The sequence below is a fragment of the Nerophis ophidion genome, linkage group LG09 (assembly GCF_033978795.1).
Source record: "Nerophis ophidion isolate RoL-2023_Sa linkage group LG09, RoL_Noph_v1.0, whole genome shotgun sequence".
NCBI classification, from domain to species: domain Eukaryota; kingdom Metazoa; phylum Chordata; class Actinopteri; order Syngnathiformes; family Syngnathidae; genus Nerophis; species Nerophis ophidion.
The window spans coordinates 58,769,863-58,789,862 of record NC_084619.1 but is presented as its reverse complement, the minus strand read 5'-3'; the positions used below and the strand labels follow the sequence as shown (position 1 = coordinate 58,789,862).

General features: G+C 40.6%; 1 protein-coding gene across 1 annotated transcript in view; it reads left to right on the top strand.

Moving 5' to 3' along the window:
* cdh5 (cadherin 5) overlaps positions 1-20,000 on the top strand; it is a 98,239-nt gene that overhangs the window by 26,596 nt on the left and 51,643 nt on the right. Inside the window, exons 2-6 of the mRNA XM_061911356.1 lie at positions 8,055-8,252; positions 10,450-10,729; positions 15,896-16,018; positions 16,096-16,263; positions 18,822-19,000. Coding sequence (XP_061767340.1) covers positions 8,058-8,252; positions 10,450-10,729; positions 15,896-16,018; positions 16,096-16,263; positions 18,822-19,000 — 945 coding nt within the window. The 5' untranslated portion in view covers positions 8,055-8,057. The remainder of the gene's footprint in view (positions 1-8,054; positions 8,253-10,449; positions 10,730-15,895; positions 16,019-16,095; positions 16,264-18,821; positions 19,001-20,000) is intronic.

Here is a 20,000-nt window from a genome sequence, read left to right as displayed (position 1 = left end):
ACAACATATTTGATGTTCAAACTGATAAACATTTTTTTGTTTTGCAAATAATCATTAACTTTAGAATTTGATGCCAGCAACACATGACAAAGAAGTTGGGAAAGGTGGCAATAAATACTGATAAAGTTGAGGAATGCTCATCAAATACTTATTTGGAAAATCCCACAGGTGTGCAGGCTAATTGGGAACAGGTGGGTGCCATGATTGGGTATAAAAGCAGCTTCCATGAAATGCCAAGTAATTCACAAACAAGGATAGGGTGAGAGTCACCACTTTGTAAGCAAATTGCCGAACAGTTTTAGAACAACATTTCTCAACGAGCTATTGCAAGGAATTTAGGGATTTTACCATCTACGGTCCGTAAAATCATCAAAAAGTTCAGAGAATCTGGAGAAATCACTGCACGTAAGTGATGATATTATGAACTCTTGATCCCTCAGCCGGTAGTGCATCAAAAACCTACATCAGTGTGTAAAGGTTATCACCACATGAGCTCAGGAACAATTCATACAACCACTGTCAGTAACTACAGTTGGTCGTTACATATGTAAGTGCAAGTTAAAACTCTACTATGCGAAGCGAAACCCATCCATCAACAGTATCCTGAAACGCCGTCGGCTTCGCTGGACCCGAGCTCACCTAAGATGGACTGATGCAAAGTGGAAAGATGTTCTGTGGTATGACGAGTCCACATTTCAAATTATATTTGGAAACCGAGGACATGGTGTCCTCCAGAACAAAGAGGAAAATAACCATCCGGATTGTTATAGGCGCAAAGTTCAAAAGCCAGCATCTGTGATGGTATGGGGGTGCATTAGTGCCCAAGGCATGGGTAACTTACACATCTGTGAAGGCACCATTAATGCTGAAAGGTACATACAGGTTTTGGAGCAACATATGTTGTCATTCAAGCAACGTTATCATGGACGCCCCTGCTTATTTCAGCAAGACAATGCCAAGCCACCTGTTACAACAGCGTGGCTTCATAGCACAAGATTGTGGGTACTGGACTGGCCTGCCTGTAGTCCAGACCTGTCTCTCATTGAAAATGTGTGGCGCAATATAAAGCCTAAAATACCACAACGGAGACCCCGGACTGTTGAACAACTTAAGCAAGTATGGGAAAGAATTCCACCTGAAAAGCTTCAAAAATTGGTCTCCTCAGTTCCCAAATGCGTACTGAGTGTTAAAAGGGAAGGCCATGTAACACAGTGGTAAAAATGCCCCGGTGCCAACTTTTTTGCAATGTGTTGCTGCCAAGTTAAACATTTCTCAGTTGGAACATTAAATATCTTGTCTTTGCATTCTATTCAATAGAATATAAGTTGAAAATAATTTTAAAATCATTGTATTCTGTTTGTATTTACCATTTACACAACGTGCCAACTTCACTGCTTTTGGGTTTTGTAAATGGAAACTATTTAGGATATTTAAATAAATGTAAAAATATTACATAGAATATTTTAAAAATATAAGATATACATTAAATTAAATGCTATTATATTCCATACAATGTTAGTCTCATTATATTGCATATAATATTCTATTTAAATGCATTTTATTTGTACACAGCAATAGACATTTTAAATAATAAATGCACATGACCTTGTTGAACGAGAAAAAAATGGGCTGCGGTATGAACTCCCACCAACATGTTTAGCAGACAAACGACATATTGTGTGAATGTTTTGTCACATCTACACAAGCAAATGAACCCTGTTGGCTGAAAGGAATATGGTAATGGCAATTTTAAGTGCTTTATTCAAAAAAAAATGTAGACCCTGAAAACTCCACGATTCTTATATCGAAGCCGCGCACGAGAGCAAAGGTGTGCGCCACTAAAAGAGACGAAGGCTAACGATTTAGCCAGCTCTAATTTCATTCAGATAATAATTCACTGGCAACAACAAACACACACACACACACACACACTTAATGAATTTAGCAATGAAAGGACCGCCGCACAAAGCCTCCCAAAACAAGACGATGAAAATGAAAAAGCCAACAAAAGTGGTGGTGGGCGTCTTTGTCTGAGCTGATTTACCGCGAGCCGCGCCGAGGGGGTCACCGCAGGTCGCCACGATACGAGATTAGGCCATTAGAGGGAGACGACTTTGCCGGCGGAATAATCCCCGCCTTCTAATCTCTCGTTATCCCTGCCCCGCCGCTAATGGCCGCCAGACAATAAAACACGCTAATCTGTCCACGGGGACGCATCGAGTCGGCCCGCGCGGAGGACGGGAAAAACATTGCCGAGATGATCTCACCCAAGACACGGAGGGGGATGGGGGAATGCAGGGAGGGGGACAATGGAGGACTGAAGGAGGGATGATATCGAGGAAAGGGTGAGATTAAAAGGTGGAGACTTGTCATGGTTATTTGGTGACGAACCCCAAGATGCAGAGATGGAGGCAGGCATGGAATGTGAAAACATGATTTAATTAAATACTAAGACAAAAACAAAACCAAAAGGGTACAAACACAAAGCGCGCATGAGGCGGATGATCAAAAAAAAGGAGCTAGCCTGGGAGCTAGAAAATAACGAACAGGAGCTAGCGGGCAGCAAACAGGCAAACAGAAGTCTTACTTGTATAATGAAAAATAAAACGGAAGCAGGGAACAAAAAAATAGTAAGCTACAAACATCAACTGAATACAGCTTACCGCTACGCTGCAAAGACAATGTACGACACGACAGGAGCGATAACACATCACAAGAGCGACTAGACGTGTTATCGACAAGACAATACAATACAATGTTTCAGCACTGACTGGAAGACAAAGTGGGTACAAATAGGAGCAGGCTGATTGACAACAGGTGTGGCCAGGTGCCAATCAGCCGCAGATGAGGTGACAACAGCACACAGGGAGACATACAGGAAGTTGAACCAAAATAAGAGCACTTGACAGGAACTAAAGACAGGAGATACTAAACACAGAGGAAACAAAGACAAATGCAGAGGAAAAAACTAAAACATAGACAAACTGTCAGGGGAAAGCCTGACAAGACTAAGGAGACTATGAGGAGAATGAAGGCGGATATCGAGGGAAGGGTGATACGAAAGGGGGAAACTAAGGAGTCTATGAGGACATCTGTAAGTGCAAGTTGAAACTACTATGCAAAGCGAAAAGCCATTTATCAACAACACCCAGAAACCATGAAGTGGAGTGGAGTGAATTATTTTTAATATAGCGCTTTTCTCTAGTGAAGTGGTTCTTAACCTTGTTGGAGGTACCGAACCCTACCAGTTTCATATGCGCATTCACCGAACCCTTCTTTAGTGAGAAATAAAATGTTTTTTTTCCCAAATTCAAGACAAAGTTATATGTTTTTTTTTTACTGGTGCACCAAATGAACCGTGCATGAACATCGTCTTGTTCAAAGAAAAAAAACAACTCAGTGCATGAACTCACAACAAAATACACACCTGCGAATCCGATGGAAAATTAGAGGGACATTTTTTGGGGGGTATGCATAATACTGCGGAAGGGAGAAGTTTTTATTTACACAATGACTCGGGTGTGTCTTGACCTATGCCGAACCCCTGAGGCCAACTCACCGAACCCCTGGGGTTCTACTGAACCCAGGTTAAGAACCACTGCTGTAGTGCAGGGGTCACCAACCTTTTTGAAACCAAGAGCTACTTCTTGGGTACTGATTAATGCGAAGGGCTACCAGTTTGATACACACTTAAATAAATTGCCAGAAGTAGCCAATTTGCTCAATTTACCTTTGATAAATAAATCTATATATATAAAAAAATTGGTATTTCTGTCTGTCATTCCGTCATACATTTTTTTTCCTTTTACGGAAGGTTTTTTGTAGAGAATAAATGAGGAAAAAAAACACTTAATTGAACGGTTTAAAAGATGAGAAAACATGAAAAAAAATGAAAATAAAATTTTGAAACAGTTTATCTTCAATTTCGACTCTTTAAAATTCAAAATTTACTCTAAAAAAAATGAAGAGAAAAACTACCTAATTCCAATCTTTTTGGAAAAATTTAAAAAAGAATTTATGGAACATCATTAGTGATTTTTCCTAATTAAGATTAATTTTAGAATTTTGATGACATGTTTTAAATAGGTTAAAATCCAATCTGCACTTTGATAGAATATATAACAAATTGGACCAAGCTACATTTCTAACAAAGACAAATCATTATTTCTTCTACATTTCCCAGGACAAAAATTTTAAAAGAAATTCAAAAGACTTTGAAATAAAATCTCAATTTATTCTACAGATTTTCTAGATTTGCCAGAATAATTATTTAGGATTTTAATCATAATAAGTTTGAAGAAACATTTCACAAATATTCTTCGTCGAAAAAACAGAAGCTAAAATGAAGAATTAAATAAAAATGTATTTATTATTCTTTACAATAAAAACAATGTGTTTTTTTTAGCATTGATTTAAATTGTCAGGAAAGAAGAGGAAGGAATTTAAAAGGTAAAAAAGTAAAATAATTTTTTGGTTGTATTTTGGTTGTATTTTCTCTCTAAAATTGTCTTTCTGAAAGTTATAAGAAGCAAAGTAAAAAAAAAAATGAATTTATTTAAACAAGTGATGACAAAGTCTTTAAAATATTTTCTTGGATTTTCAAATTCTATTTGAGTTTTGTCTCTCATAGAATTAAAAATTTCGAGCAAAGAGAGGCCAGCTTGCTAGTAAATAAATACAATTTAAAAAATAGAGGCAGCTCACAGGTAAGTGCTGCTATTTGAGCTATTTTTAGAACCGGCCAGCGGGCGACTCATCTGGTCCTTACGGGCTACCTGGTGCCCGCGGGCACCGCGTTGGTGACCCCTGCTCTAGTGACTCAAAGCGCTCTACATAGTGAAACCCAATATCTAAGTTACATTTAAACCAGTGTGGGTGGCACTGGGAGCAGGTGGGTAAAGTGTCTTGCCCAAGGACACAACGGCAGTGACTAGGATGGCGGAAGCTTGGATCGAACCTGGAAGCCTCAAGTTGCTGGCACAGCCACTCTACCATCACTGAGCCACACTTTTTCACAGTGAATAATGCACATTTCGCTTATAACACAAAGCCGACACTAAGTCTTTAAATAGATATAATATTTTTGTTTATGATCACGAGATGAGCCAGATGAGTTGGTATCTGGTCAGGAAGCCCCCCAAAAGTGTTTAGGGCGCGGAGACCCAGGACACGGAAGGTAAGAGCTGGACAAAGTAGCTAGGGAGAGGAGAGGCTGGGTTTCCCTGCTTAGGCTGATGCCCCCGTGACCCGAGGATTTTTTTTTTTTTTTTTTTTTTTTTTTTTTTTACAAAATGCTTTGACTTTTTAGTACGTAGCCCTCACAACTTTCTTTTCTTTTTTTTCTGCGGCCAAACAAAACTGGAGCTGCAAATGGCTGAACTTTGGACACCCCTGCTCTACACGGTTGTTTGCAAACCACAAACAAAAAAACATCACTGATTCATTAGCGGCAGCTTGTCGTCATGGATTGACTAAATATGCCTGATAAGCACTCCGGCAAAACAATGAAACCAACAAAGCTCACCTTTGACGCATTCAAGCACAGCATAAAACGTTTGGTGGACAAAATGAGACAAAATAGAGCCGCGGGTTGCTGATCCCCGCTCTTGGGTAAACTGTTGCCAAATTAGCTCAAAAAAGCTAGCACTTTAATGTTAGCACAGGCCAACAAGCTGGAACTTTGTGCATTCACGCACAGCATAAAACGTTTGGTGGACAAAATGAGACGAAGAAGGAGTGGCATAAAACACGGAGAAAGTTGTACATGCAAACAAACTACGACAAGTTCAGGGATCGCTGAAATGGGTAGGACAAAACGGCGTTCGCCAAATACTCTCATCAGTGAAGCATGTATAATATAAAGGGTGGGATTTCTAACAACTAGGAAGGTTTGTGTCATGTTTGTTCTCATACAGAAAAAATATCAAAACAATTTTTTTTAGCTTGTAGTCATGGATTGACCAAATATGCCTAAGTAGCACTCCAGCAAATCAATGAAATCAACAAAGCTCACCTTTGATGCACTTACGCACAGCATAAAACATTTGGTGGACAAAATGAGACAATGAAGGAGGGGCATGAAACACAGAGAAAGTTGTACATGCAAAAAAACTACGACGAGTTCAGGGATCGCTGAAATGGGTAGGACAAAACGGCGTTCGCCAAATACTCTCATCAGTGAAGCATGTATAATATAAAGGGTGGGATTTCTAACAACTAGGAAGGTTTGGGTCATGTTTGTTCTCATACAGAAAAAATATCAAAACTATTTTTTTTAGCTTGTAGTCATGGATTGACCAAATATGCCTAATTAGCACTCCAGCAAATCAATGAAATCAACAAACCTCACCTTTGATGCACTCACGCACAGCATAAAACATTTGGTGGACAAAATGAGACAAAGAAGGGGGGCATGAAACACAGAGAAAGTTGCACATGCAAACAAACTACGACGAGTTCAGGGATCGCTGAAATGTGTATGTATAACATAAACAGTGGGATTTCTAACAACTAGGAACGTTTGTTCTCATACAGAAAATATATTAAAACAAATACAAAAAAATGTTTTCTTTTTCCTTTTTCAATTTTCACACATCTCTGAAAGAGGTCCATGGAGCCACTAGGGCGGCGCTAAAAAGCCTCATGCCACGGGTTTCTGACCCCCGCAAACTGTTGCCAAATGAATTAAAAAAGCTAACATTTTAGATTAAGCACAGGCCAACAAAACTGGAGCTTTGTGCATTCACGCACAGCATAAAAGGTTTGGTGGACAAAATGAGACAAAGAAGGATTGGCATAAATTACGGAGAAAGTTGTACATGCAAACAAACTACGAGTTCAGGGATCGCTGAAATGTGTAGGACAAAACGGTGCTCGCCAAATACTCTCATCAGTGAAGCATGTATAACATAAACAGTGGGATTTCTAACAACTAGGAAGCTTTGTGTCATGTTTGTTCTCATAGAGAAAATATATTAAAACCAAAACACTTATTTTTTCGTCATCTTTTTCCATTTGCACACATCTCTGAAAGAGGTCCAGGGAGCCACTAGGGCGGCGCTAAAGAGCTGTCTGCCGCCAGTTGCTGACCCCCGCTCTTGGGTAAACGGTTGCCAAATTAGCTCAAAAAGCTCGCACTTTAATGTTAGCACAGGCCAACAAAACTGGAGCTTTGCACATTCACGCACAGCATAAAATGTTTGGTGGACAAAATGAGACGAAGAAGGAGGGGCATGAAACACAGAGAAAGTTGCACATGCAAACAAACTACGACGAGTTCAAGGGTCGCTGAAATGTGTAGGACAAAACAGTGCTTGCCAGATACTCTCAACATTAACAGTGGGATTTCTAACAACTAGGAATGTTTGCTCTCATACAGAAACTATATTAAATCACAAATCTCCTCGCATCAGCGGTAAGATGGCGCGTCGCAATCAGGGTGTCGCCGCGATGAGGTCAGGCGCCAGGAATGCGCACCTGCTGCCAGATGACATCACGTCCAAGTCGGACCCTCGCTCCGTCTTGCCTCTGAACGCTCCGACTTATCAGCCGCCCTTCAGACGCAGACGTGTCTCGAGAGGAAACATGAAAGGCGGATCAGACATTGGAAAATGTCAAACAGCGGCAGGCTAAGTGGCCGCCGTAACGGCCGACGGAGACAAGACATGTTAAGTGGTTTTAATGTCAGCCCCCCCCCCGGTCTCGCTCGGCCGTCGTGGTCTGTGCCGTGTATCAGGACCCAAACTGGGTCAGAGGCCCATGTTTAATGAAATCCCCGTGCGGACGCGGGAGCGACATGCTTTCAGCGCGCTCCCCCGGCGACAGGCTAAATGTTTCATTCGGGTCCCCGGCTGAAACGCTTTAAGAGTCCTGGTCCGCCAAGATAGGCAGACCTCGAGCTCAGAGGACCACTCGTGAAGGGACGACGGGTCCTTGGCCTGGAGTCCCCCGGCCCTGGCGCGGAGACGGGAGCGTGTGTGCTGCTGATAAGTGGTTTTAATGTCGGTCATCTGCTCATCCTCACGTCTTATTCCTCCCCTCTCGCCTCTCCGTAGATCATGGGTCTGCTTCGCCTTTGGACCGCGGGGCTTATGCTCGCCCTGGCTTGGCGCACGTCTGAGGAGTCGGGCCTGGACGACATCGTGAAGAAGGAGAGCCGTCCAGTCCTGTCCAGGGTGAAGAGGGAATGGATCTGGAACTCTCTCTACGTGGAGGAGGAGAAACCGGCACCCAGGCCTTACAAGATCGGACAGGTAAACGGTATTTAGTATATGAATGATAATAAAACCTTTTTTTCAAAATAAAAGCTCCTCCTGGCTGCTGACGTAAGACTTGACTTACAGTGTTGGCCTGAAAAGTCATTGCTTGTACAAACCCCGTTTCCATGTACAGTGGGGCAAAAAAGTATTTAGTCAGCCAGCGATTGTGCAAGTTCTCGCACTCAAAAAGATGACAGAGGTCTGTAATTTTCATCATAGGTACACTTCAACTGTGAGAGACAGAATGTGAAAAAAAAAATCCAGGAATTCACATTGTAGGAATTTTAAAGAATTTATTTGTAAATTATGGTGGAAAATAAGTTTTTGGTCAACCATTCAAATCTCTCACTGATGGAAGGAGGTTTTGGCTCAACATCTCACGATACATGGCCCCATTCATTCTTTCCTTAACACGGATCAATCGTCCTGTCCCCTTAGCAGAAAAACAGCCCCAAAGCATGATGTTTCCACCCCCATGCTTCACAGTAGGTATGGTGTTCTTGGGATGCAACTCAGTATTCTTCTTCATCCAAACACAACAAGTTGAGTTTATACCAAAATGGATACATGGATGATACAGCAGAGGATTGGGCGAATGTCATGTGGTCAAATGAAACCAAAATATAACTTTTTGGTATAAAGTCAACTTGTCGTGTTTGGAGGAAGAAAAATACTGAGTTGCATCCCAAGAACACCATACCTACTGTGAAGCATGGGGTGGGAACATCATGCTTTGGGGCTGTTTTTCTGCTAAGGGGACAGGACGATTGATCCGTGTTAAGGAAAGAATGAATGGGGCCATGTATCGTGAGATTTTGAGCCAAGACCTCCTTCCATCAGTGAGAGCTTTGAATGGTTGACCAAACACTTATTTTCCACCATAATTTACAAATAAATTCTTTAAAATTCCTACAATGTGAATTCCTGGATTTTTTTTTCACATTCTGTCTCTCCCAGTTGAAGTGTACCTATGATGAAAATTACAGACCTCTGTCATCATTTTAAGTGGGAGAACTTGCACAATCGGTGGCTGACTAAATACTTTTTTGCCCCAATGTAAGTTGGGAAATTGTGTTAGATGTAAATATAAACGGAATACAATGATTTGCGAATCATTTTCAACCCATATTCAGTTGAATATGCTACAAACACAACATATTTGATGTTCAAACTGATAAACATTTTATTTTTTTGCAAATAATCATTAACTTTAGAATTTGATGACAGCAACACGTGACAAAGAAAATGGGAAAGGTGGCAATAAATACTGATAAAGTTGAGGCATACTCATCAAACACTTATTTGGAACATCCCAGAGGTGTGCAGGCTAAAAGGGAAAAGGTGGGTGCCATGATTGGGTATAAAAACAGCTTCCCAAAAAATGCTCAGTCTTTCACAAGAAAGGATGGGGCGAGGTACACCCCTTTGTCCACAACTGCGTGAGTAAATATTCAAACAGTTTAAGAACGTCGTTTCTCAAAGTGCAATTGCAAGGAATTTAGGGATTTCAACATCTACGGTCCATAATATCATCAAAAGGTTCAGAGAATCTGGAGAAATCACTACACGTAAGCGGCAGGGCCGGAAACCAACATCAAATGACCGTGACTTTCGATCCCTCAGACGCCACTGTAATCTCTAAAGGATATCACCACATGGGCTCAGGAACACTTCAGAAAACCCCTTTCCTGGCCCGCCTGCAGTCCAGACCTGTCTCCCATCGAAAACGTGTGGCGCATCCTGAAGCGCAAAATACGACAGCGGACACCCCGGACTGTTGAACGACTAAAGCTCTACATAAAACAAGAACGGGAAAGAATTCCACTTTCAAAGCTTTAACAATTAGTTTCCTCAGTTCCCAAACATTTATTGAGTGTTGTTAAAAGAAAAGGTGTAATACACAGTGGTGAACATGCCCTTTCCCAACTACTTTGGCAGGTGTTGCAGCCATGAAATTGTAAGTTAATTATTATTTGCAAAAAAAAAATTAAGTTTATGAGTTTGAACATCAAATATTTTGTATTTGTAGTGCATTCAATTGAATATGGGTTGAAAAGGATTTGCAAATCATTGTATTCCATTTATATTTACATCTAACACAATTTCCCTACTCAAATGGAAACGGGTTTTGTAAAAAAAAAATATATATATATAACCTGGTAAAACGATCTTTTCTCATCTTTTTTCCCAGCTCAAGTCCAGTCAGCGAGTGGAGGTGAAGAGGTTCAAAATCGAGGGAGAAGGCGCCGACAACATCTTCACGGTGGACCAGAAAGGCGACCTGTTCGTCAGCAAGTCTTTGGACCGGGAGGAGAAGAGCTCGTACCATTTGACCGCCAGGATGTACGACGGCAACAACAGGCTCATCGAAGACTCGGGAGACTTCGTGGTCCAGGTGACGGACATCAACGACAACAGCCCCGTGTTCCCCAGAACTTACAATGGATCCATCATGGAGCGGTCCACCATAGGTAAGACCGTAGAAACAGTGGTTAAAATGTGTCGATAGCCACAGTTATCAAGCCGTTCCCCTAAGTTAAGTGCGTTCATTTGCAACTACATTACTACATTATCAAGTAACATCATCACTGGAGGACAGCATTAGGAAAACGCTACGTAATAACGGTGTTACTATTACTTTTACGATTAACAAGTAATCTAATTACCTTTACGTACCTTACAGCGGCGTTCACGATGTGTTGGATGTAACGTGGCAGAATACTTTTTACTCATGAAAGCAACGAGCAGCATCACGCTAAAATGAACCTGATACCAAATAAAGAAGCGGCAACATCACACAGCAAACAATATGTAAGCTAAATGCACACCCAACTACTACTATGAGGGGATAATGAACAACAAATCAATGACTGCCGTGACAAGCTTTGCAATCCTACTGGACCCCTTTTGTGGATAAGGACACTACAGCCACGGAAGCACATTCAGTGTCTTTGTTGACAAGCGCTAACGCAATCCGGCGAAAATATTCAACAGAAAGGCCGTCACTGTATGCAAACTGCCACTGCTATGCTAACAAACACAGTTGAGCTCAATGCAGCTCTGACGTCATGCGTCACCTGGCAGCAGGCACTGCCTTTTCAAAGGCACGCTCACTCTGCTCTCATGAACCATCTCTCAACTGCCTATGTCAGAATTTTTATTTTGGAACTCATTAATTATTTTCCGGCTTTCCGGCTTCACGGTGGCAGAGGGGTTAGTGCGTCTGCCTCACAATACGAAGGTCCTGCAATCCTGGGTTCAAATCCAGGCTGAGGATCTTTCTGTGTGGAGTTTGCATGTTCTCCCCGTGAATGCGTGGGTTCCCTCCGGGTACTCCGGCTTCCTCCCACTTCCAAAGACATGCACCTGGGGATAGGTTGATTGGCAACACTAAATTGTCCCTAGTGTGTGAATGTGAGTGTGGATGTTGTCTGTCTTTCTGTGTTGGCCCTGCGATGAGGTGGCGACTTGTCCAGGGTGTACCCCGCCTTCCGCCCGATTGTAGCTGAGATAGGCGCCAGCGCCCCCCGCGACCCCGAAAGGGAATAAGCGGTAGAAAATGGCTGGATGGATGGATAATTATTTTCCCTGGTAATGAATGACAGTAATGACGTCAGTAATTTAATTACTTTTTTGGTAAAGTAAGGAGTAACAAGACATTAAAACAATGTTGAGAACTTGTTGATTTAGGTACCCGACGTTAAGCAACTCAAACATAAGGTTGAAAAAACATGCTTTTTGACGACCTTGAAGCAATGTCGGGTTGTGATGTTGATTTGACCATTGAATTTTGGTCATTTACCAAACAATATTCTACAATACAAATATTACGTTGAAACAACATATTACTTGACTAGGTTTAATCTATGCTGGGTTGTGACGATTTGACCATTGAAATTTGTTCAATTCTCAACCAATATTCCACAACAAAAATAGAACGTTTAAACAACATGCTTTCTGATGATTTTGAATCAATGTTGGGATCTGACGATTTGACCATTGAATTTTGATTATTTCCCAACAAATTTATTAAATCAGAAATACGACGTTGAAATAACATGCTTTTTGACGAGGTTCATTTAATTTCAGCATGTGAGATTAATTTGACCAATGAAATTTGGTCATTTCCCAACCAATATTCTACCACACAAATACAACGTTGAAACAACATGCTTTTTGACCATGTTTAATCAATGTTGGTTCCTAACGTTGATTTGACCATAGAATTTTTGGTCATTTCCCAACCAATATTCTACAACACAAACACAATATTAAAACAACATACTTTTTGGCGACGTTTATTCAATGTCAGCTTGAAATTTGGTAATTTCCCAACCAACAACGTGGATCCAATGTTGGACATTAACGTTGTCGAGATTTAAACTATTTTGGAACGTTGTTTAAAAGTCAGTTTTAAAGAACATGTATGTATAACAGGGGTCACCAACGCGGTGCCCGCGGGCACCAGGTAGCCCGTAAGGACCAGATGAGTAGCCCGCTGGCCTGTTCTAAAAATAGCTCAAATAGCAGCACTTACCAGTGAGCTGCCTCTATTTTTTAAATTGTATTTATTTACCAGCAAGCTGGTCTCCCTTTGCTCGACATTTTTAATTCTAAGAGAGACAAAACTCAAATAGAATTTGAAAATCCAATAAAATATTTTAAAGACTTGGTCTTCACTTGTTTAAATAAATTCATTTATTTTTTTACTTTGCTTCTTATAACTTTCAGAAAGACAATTTTAGATAAAAAATACAACCTTAAAAATGATTTTAGGATTTTTAAACACTTATACTTTTTTACCTTTTAAATTCCTTCCTCTTCTTTCCTGGCAATTTAAATCAATGTTTAAGTAATTAAAATATATATATATATATTGTAAAGAATAATAAATAAATTTTCATTGAATTCTTCATTTTAGCTTCTGTTTTTTCGACAAAGAATATTTGTGAAATATTTCTTCAAACTTATTATGATTACAATTCAAAAAAAATATTCTGGCAAATCTAGAAAATCTGTAGAATCAAATTGAAATCTTATTTCAAAGTGGATTTTAACCTATTTAAAACATGTCATCAAAATTCTAAAATTAATTTTAATCAGGAAAAATGACTAATGATGTTCCATAAATTCTTTTTTAAATTTTTTTCAAAAAGATTCAAAATAGCTAATTTTCTCCTCATTTCTGTCGGTTGAATTTTGAATTTTAAAGAGTCAAAATTGAAGATAAACTGTTCTAAAACGTAATTTTCTTTTTTTTTTCTTCCATGTTTTCTCCTCTTTTAAACTGTTCAATTAAGTGTTTTTTTTAATCATTCATTCTCTACAAAAAACCTTCCGTAAAACGAAAAAAACTGTACGACGGAATGACAGACAGAAACACCCATTTTTTTATATGTATAGATTTATTTATTAAAGGTAAGTTGAGCAAATTGGCTATTTTTGGCAATTTATTTAAGTGTGTATCAAACTGGTAGCCCTTCGCATTAATCAGTACCCAAGAAGTAGCTCTTGGTTTCAAAAAGGTTGGTGACCCTTGATGTATAATCAACATTGTATCGATGTCTAGTGCCCGAAGGACGAGGCTCACCATGTTCCGCACTCAGAGCAAGCCAGGATCAGGCATAGAAATAGCTAAGGTAGCTATTAATCTAGCCTGAAATAACAGAAGTGTTTAGTAAAGTTTAAGAATTATGGATGGATTAATTATTATTATTTGATAAATATGTAGATGAATACGCATTTGAAATGATAATATAACAGCAACTGTTGCTGTTTCAGCATTGTCATGGCCAGAAGTGCACAACACGTAACCATACATTGGTTGCGATACTAAAGGTGATATCACTAAATGATCAATACTACAGTGACTAGGGCGATATTTTTGTTTTCTCAAACTATTTTTTTGTCAAAAATTCATGGAATAATTCCCTGGACATAGGAACACTTTGAGGGCAAACCCCAAAAGATATACAAGAGTAGTAGTTAGCAGTTTTTACTTTTGCTTAATTATTGTTTACTTTGTTTTGCTCAAACAAATGTATGTATGCAAAATATCAACGCAATCATTGTAGCATCGGCTACACGCGGCTCTTTTATTTGGTATCGTTACAGTCGATGTCTGTGTAGATCCCCACATGGCATTTGTTTACATTCAGGAGTGCTAGCTTACTGTTAGCAGTTAGCTATTGTATCCTCCTACGGCATGGGTGTCAAACTCTGGCCCGCAGGCCAAATTTGGCCCGCTGTGTAATTTCATTTGGCCCTTGAGGCAATATCAAATTAACATTAGAGCTGGCCCGCCAGGATTAAACAGCGGCAATGCCGCATTTACAGCTTATACTCATACTTGCCAACCCTCCTGATTTTCCCGGGAGACTCCCAATATCAACCCCCGCTACCACCAAACCCCGACGCCCTCCAACCCCGACCACCTCAATTTTTTATTTTCAAATTTATTAAATAAATGATAAATGGGTTGTACTTGTATAGCGCTTTTCTACCTTCAAGGTACTCAAAGCGCTTTGACACTACTTCCACATTTACCCATTCACACACACATTCACACACTGATGGAGGGAGCTGCCATGCAAGGCGCCAACCAGCACCCATCAGGAGCAAGGGTGAAGTGTCTTGCTCAGGACACAACGGACGTGACGAGGTTGGTACTAGGTGGGAATTGAACCAGGGACCCTCGGGTTGCACACGGCCACTCCCCCACCGCGCCACGCCATTATCAAAATTTTATTTCTGTGATGTTTTTTCGTTTGTTTTTTGAAAGTTGATTTTGCACTATTAGGTTATATAAGCTTTGTTTAAGCACATCAGTGTAACAAACTGAGCAATAATCAACGTTTTATTCATTCACTTTCTCTTGCTACTTTCAAGGCTTGAATGTTTGATTCATTCCTTATTGTTATTTTACTTTCAAATGTATTATTAGCCTGTGGAAAAAGTTTATTTTGATAGTTACCTCAGAAGGCTGCAAATAGAAAAGAGGCATTCAATTTTTATTTAAATTTTATTTGATATGCCATTGATATTTTTTTAAATATTATTTGAAACTCAATTTTGCATGTCACTATAAAGTTATATAAGTCTCGCTCGTTCAATATTCAATGCAAAACTTGTTTGGGTCCCTATTAAAAGGTTAATTTGTTCAACCTTGGCCCGCGGCTTTGTTCGGTTTTAAATTTTGGCCCACTCTGTATTTGAGTTTGACACCCCTGTCCTACGGTGTATAGTGAAGCATGTTTAACTATTCCTTGTCCTGTAGGAATGATACTTCTAAGAAACGTACTTTATTTGTCGCATGGAGGCGAGGATGAGTTGTTTAGAAGTTGCTAAAACACCACTTACTGCGGTTGGACGTTAGCCGCTGGCTATGTTTTGAAGCTCCTCTTGCAGTAATAAAAGAGAGTAAAGAGCAGTTTAAATATTGTGTTGATATTGTTAAACTTTTAATCGCACTCACAATTGATAAATGACAAAAATCCAAAGTTCAAGCATTATCGATATTTCTACTGGTATCGGCCGGTCTGACTCACGGATGATCGGTATCAGCAGCATAAAACCCTGATGGGAACATCCCTCCCTATTAAATGTGCACATGTTCATTGTTGGGACAACTTCAACAGGAACCAAAGTGATCGAGGTGAGGGCGACCGACGCCGACGACCCCACCACCGCCAACGGCGAGCTGCGCTACTCTCTGACGCCAGATGGCGACCTCGCCGCCTTTGAAATCGACAGCGTCACAGGTAGGCCCTTTTGTAAAACCCTTCACGTTCTTCCTCCAGTGCGAGCTGAAGTCTGTGTGGCGCGCCTGTCCCTGAAGGTATGGTCAGCTGCAAGACCACCGCTCTGGACCGCGAGACCAAGAGCCAGTACGTGGTGGTGGTGCGGGCTCAGGACATGAGGGGAATGGCCTCCGGCAGCACATCCACCACATCCATCACCATCACCATCGGCGACACCAACGACAACATCGCCTCCTTCACCAGACGTAAGGACTTATTCAAAGTCAATCAATCTATCAAAGTTAAGCCCTTAATCAGAAATCTGCTTTTTTTCATACTTTCTAAAAAATTGTTATGATCGACGGTATCGAAAGCAGTGCTGAGATTAAGTATCAGCAACATGGATGACGAATCTGCATCGATACTTAGATTGATTTGCCCTGAAGCCAGACTGAAAGGGTTCACAGAGATTGTTAGACGCGAAATGTTCTTTTAGCTGCTGTGCAACAGTTTTTTCGAGGATTTTCGAGATAAAGGGAAGGCGCGACATCAGTCGGTAGATTACCATGAGGTCAGGATCGAGGTTAGGTCTTTTGAGCAGAGGTTGAATAACCACGTTTTTGAATGCTCAGGGGACAGCAACGTGGATGACGCATCAGCATCCATAGTTACCAATAAATCATTAGTCATTTTTGCGAGAGCTGTCTCCGTAGAGTTAGTTGCCCTGATACCGGACTGAAAGGGTTCACAGAGATTGTTAGACGCAAAGTGTTCATTTCGCTGCTGTGCAACAATTTTTTCAAGGATTTTCGAGGTAAAGGGAAGGTGCGACACCGGCCGGTAGTTTACCATGCGGTCAAGATCGAGGTTAGGTCTATATATATATATATATATATATATATATATATATATATATATATATATATATATATATATATATATATATATATATATACACACATATATATATACACACACACACACACATATATATATATGTATATATATATATATATATGTATATATATATATATATATGTATATATATATATATATATATATATAGTCTTAATTAGATTATCCAGAGAATAGTACTCGATACCATGGTAGAGCGCAATATATGTATGTGTGGGAAAAAAATCACAAGACTACTTCATCTCTACAGAACTGTTTCATGAGGGTTTCCCTCAATCATCAGGAGATGTTAATAGAAGCATTCACATACCATGGTTTGTATAGGGCACAGAACGGGTAGGTACAAGCAGGCGTGGGGGTGTGGTGTTTGGCTCATGTGTTACTTAGGAGGTGTCTCCGTCTGTGACGGCATGCTGATACAATTTCACTGCGCTTATTGAGGGATGACAGGTCTGGGTGGTATATAATAAAACTGTTTCTCTTTTAAGCATAGGCTGCATCTTTTATTACCACTGTTGTAAGGTGTGATGTATGCGAGAATTATTGAATATTTAACATTATTGTCTTTGAGGTACCAAATGTGCTTGCTGAGTTCTGTAGAATTCTGCAGGCTTTGGTTTCCAAAAGAAGCCTTGTGATTGTTCCATCTGGTTTTGAACTCTCCCTCGGTTAATCCTAGGTACGTGTCGGATGTGTTAATGTCCTTGCGTGTTGCCTTTGATTGGTAAATGACTGATGTTTGTAAGCATCCCCCGTTGAGAGGGCAATCAGGTTTCTTACGGCAGTTGCAGCCTTTGTTGGTTTTCGAGTCGCTCTGTCTAGGGGCAAACATGAAACAGTTCTGTAGAGATGAAGTAGTCTTGTGATTTTTTACATACACACATACATACATACATATACAGTATATATATACATATATATATATGCCTACCCCCAGACTAAACGACTCTGAAACCAATAAGGAATGTAACTGTCGCAAGAAACCTGATTGCCCTCTCAACGGAGGGTGCTTACAGACATCAGTCGTTTACCAAGCAAAGGTAACACGCAAGGACATTAACACATCTGACACGTACGTAGGATTAACCGAAGGAGCGTTCAAAACAAGATGGAATAATCACAACGCCTCCTTTAGAAACCAGACTTTGCGGAATTCTACAGAACTCAGCAAACACATTTGGAACCTCAAAGACAATAATGTTGAATATTCAATAACATGGCAAATTCTTGCATCCAGCACACCTTACAACAGTGGTAATAAAAGATGCAACCTATGCTTAAAAGAGAAACTGTTTATTATATATCATCCAGATCTATCATCCCTTAACAAGCGCAGTGAAATAATTTCAACATGCCGCCACAGACGGAAACACCTCCTAGGTAACACATGAGCCAATCACCATGCCCTTACGCCTGCCTGTACCCACCCACTCTGTGTCCTATATAAACCAGTGTATGTGAATGCTTCCATTAAAATCTCCTGATGATTGAGGGAACCCCTCATGAAACAGTTCTGTAGAGATGAAGTAGTCTTGTGATTTTTCCCACACCTACATATTGCGCTCTACCACGGTATCGAGCACTATTCTCTGGATAATCCAATCAAGACATATATATATATATATATATATATATATATATACATATATATATATATATATATATATATATATATGTATATATATATATATTTTTTTACACGGGACTTCCCACGGACCGGATTTTGGACGCTAGCGGGCCGGATCTGGCCTGCGGGCCGTAGTTTGGGGACCCCTGCTATAGAGCAACTTTATATCTATCCGTTGCCATAACATTTTTTTTCAATGTTTTATGCTCTGTTTTTTAATGGCAAAAACAGAAAATACGCTGTATTTCCCCCCCAAAACATGTTGGGACATTATGTCCACAGGCACCTACGATCTGCAGGTCCCGGAGGACCACAAGTTGAACGAGAAGATGGGGACTCTGGAGCTGGAGGACCGGGATCAGATTCAAAACAAGGAGCCCATCTTCACGCTGCCCAACGACAACAAAGTGTTCTACGTGGACATCAACCTCAACAAGGACGGCAACCTCATGCTGCGTCAGGCACGTGGTTTCGCTTTTTTGCCTCAAAGTCCACTAGTGGGTTTTTTTGACGTGACAAGTCTGGGCATTTTAACGTGTAAAAACTATGCAAAGCGACCGGAGGCCTAAAAATAGCATGGCGAAACATCCAAAAGGCGGCAGACACAATTTCCCCGACTTGAAAAGTACTTCAGCGCCACGTGATCACAAACAATGTTTGAGTCTTTGAGTCGTGCTCCTCAGATAAAGTATTTAGACGCATCACACGGCGGGGGATGCGAGCGCGAACTGCTCCGGCGTGGAAATTGAGCCCGATCCCCGTTCAGCTCCGCTCGCCCCCGCCGGAGCGCCGCGGCCCGCAAACGCCGGCGATGGTCCGCGCCCGAGTTAAGGTGTTTACGGGAAGCCTTTGAAAGCCCCGCGTCCTTGTTGGCGGGAATAATCCAGTTAGCGGCGTGTTACCTGTCCGCTGATAAAACACGCTGCCTCGACACTAAGCCGCCTTTAATACCTGCAGCCGCGATGTTGTACTGCCTGGCGGTGGGTTCTTCTTCACATGAAAGTATAAAACATGGATGGGGGGGAAAAAGTACTTTTTTTTTTTTCAATAGTTTGAGAGGAAACAGAATGAGCGAAAGTATTGGGACATGTGTTCATTCACAGTACCTTCTGATTACCACTGTGAAATAATAACTCTGCAACTAATCTGGGGTTGTGAATGTGTTAACTCATACTCACATCATCATCTTTTTGCTTTTGCTCAATTCACCACTATACTAGTATTTGTTAGCCTCACGCGCGTTAGTTTGTGTTTTTAGTTAGTCCTTGAAATTGTGTGTTAAACGTACTCGGCCAATAAAACTGATTCTCATGATCTGTTATGTAAAAAACAACAACATATGTTTCATCCTTTGGGAATACTTCCAGCAAGATGTTAGAGTCTGTGGGACTTTTTTGGTGAGGTCTCTGATGTTCCATCTAGATCCACCACACCAAACTCCCCCTAACATGCTCTTCTAGG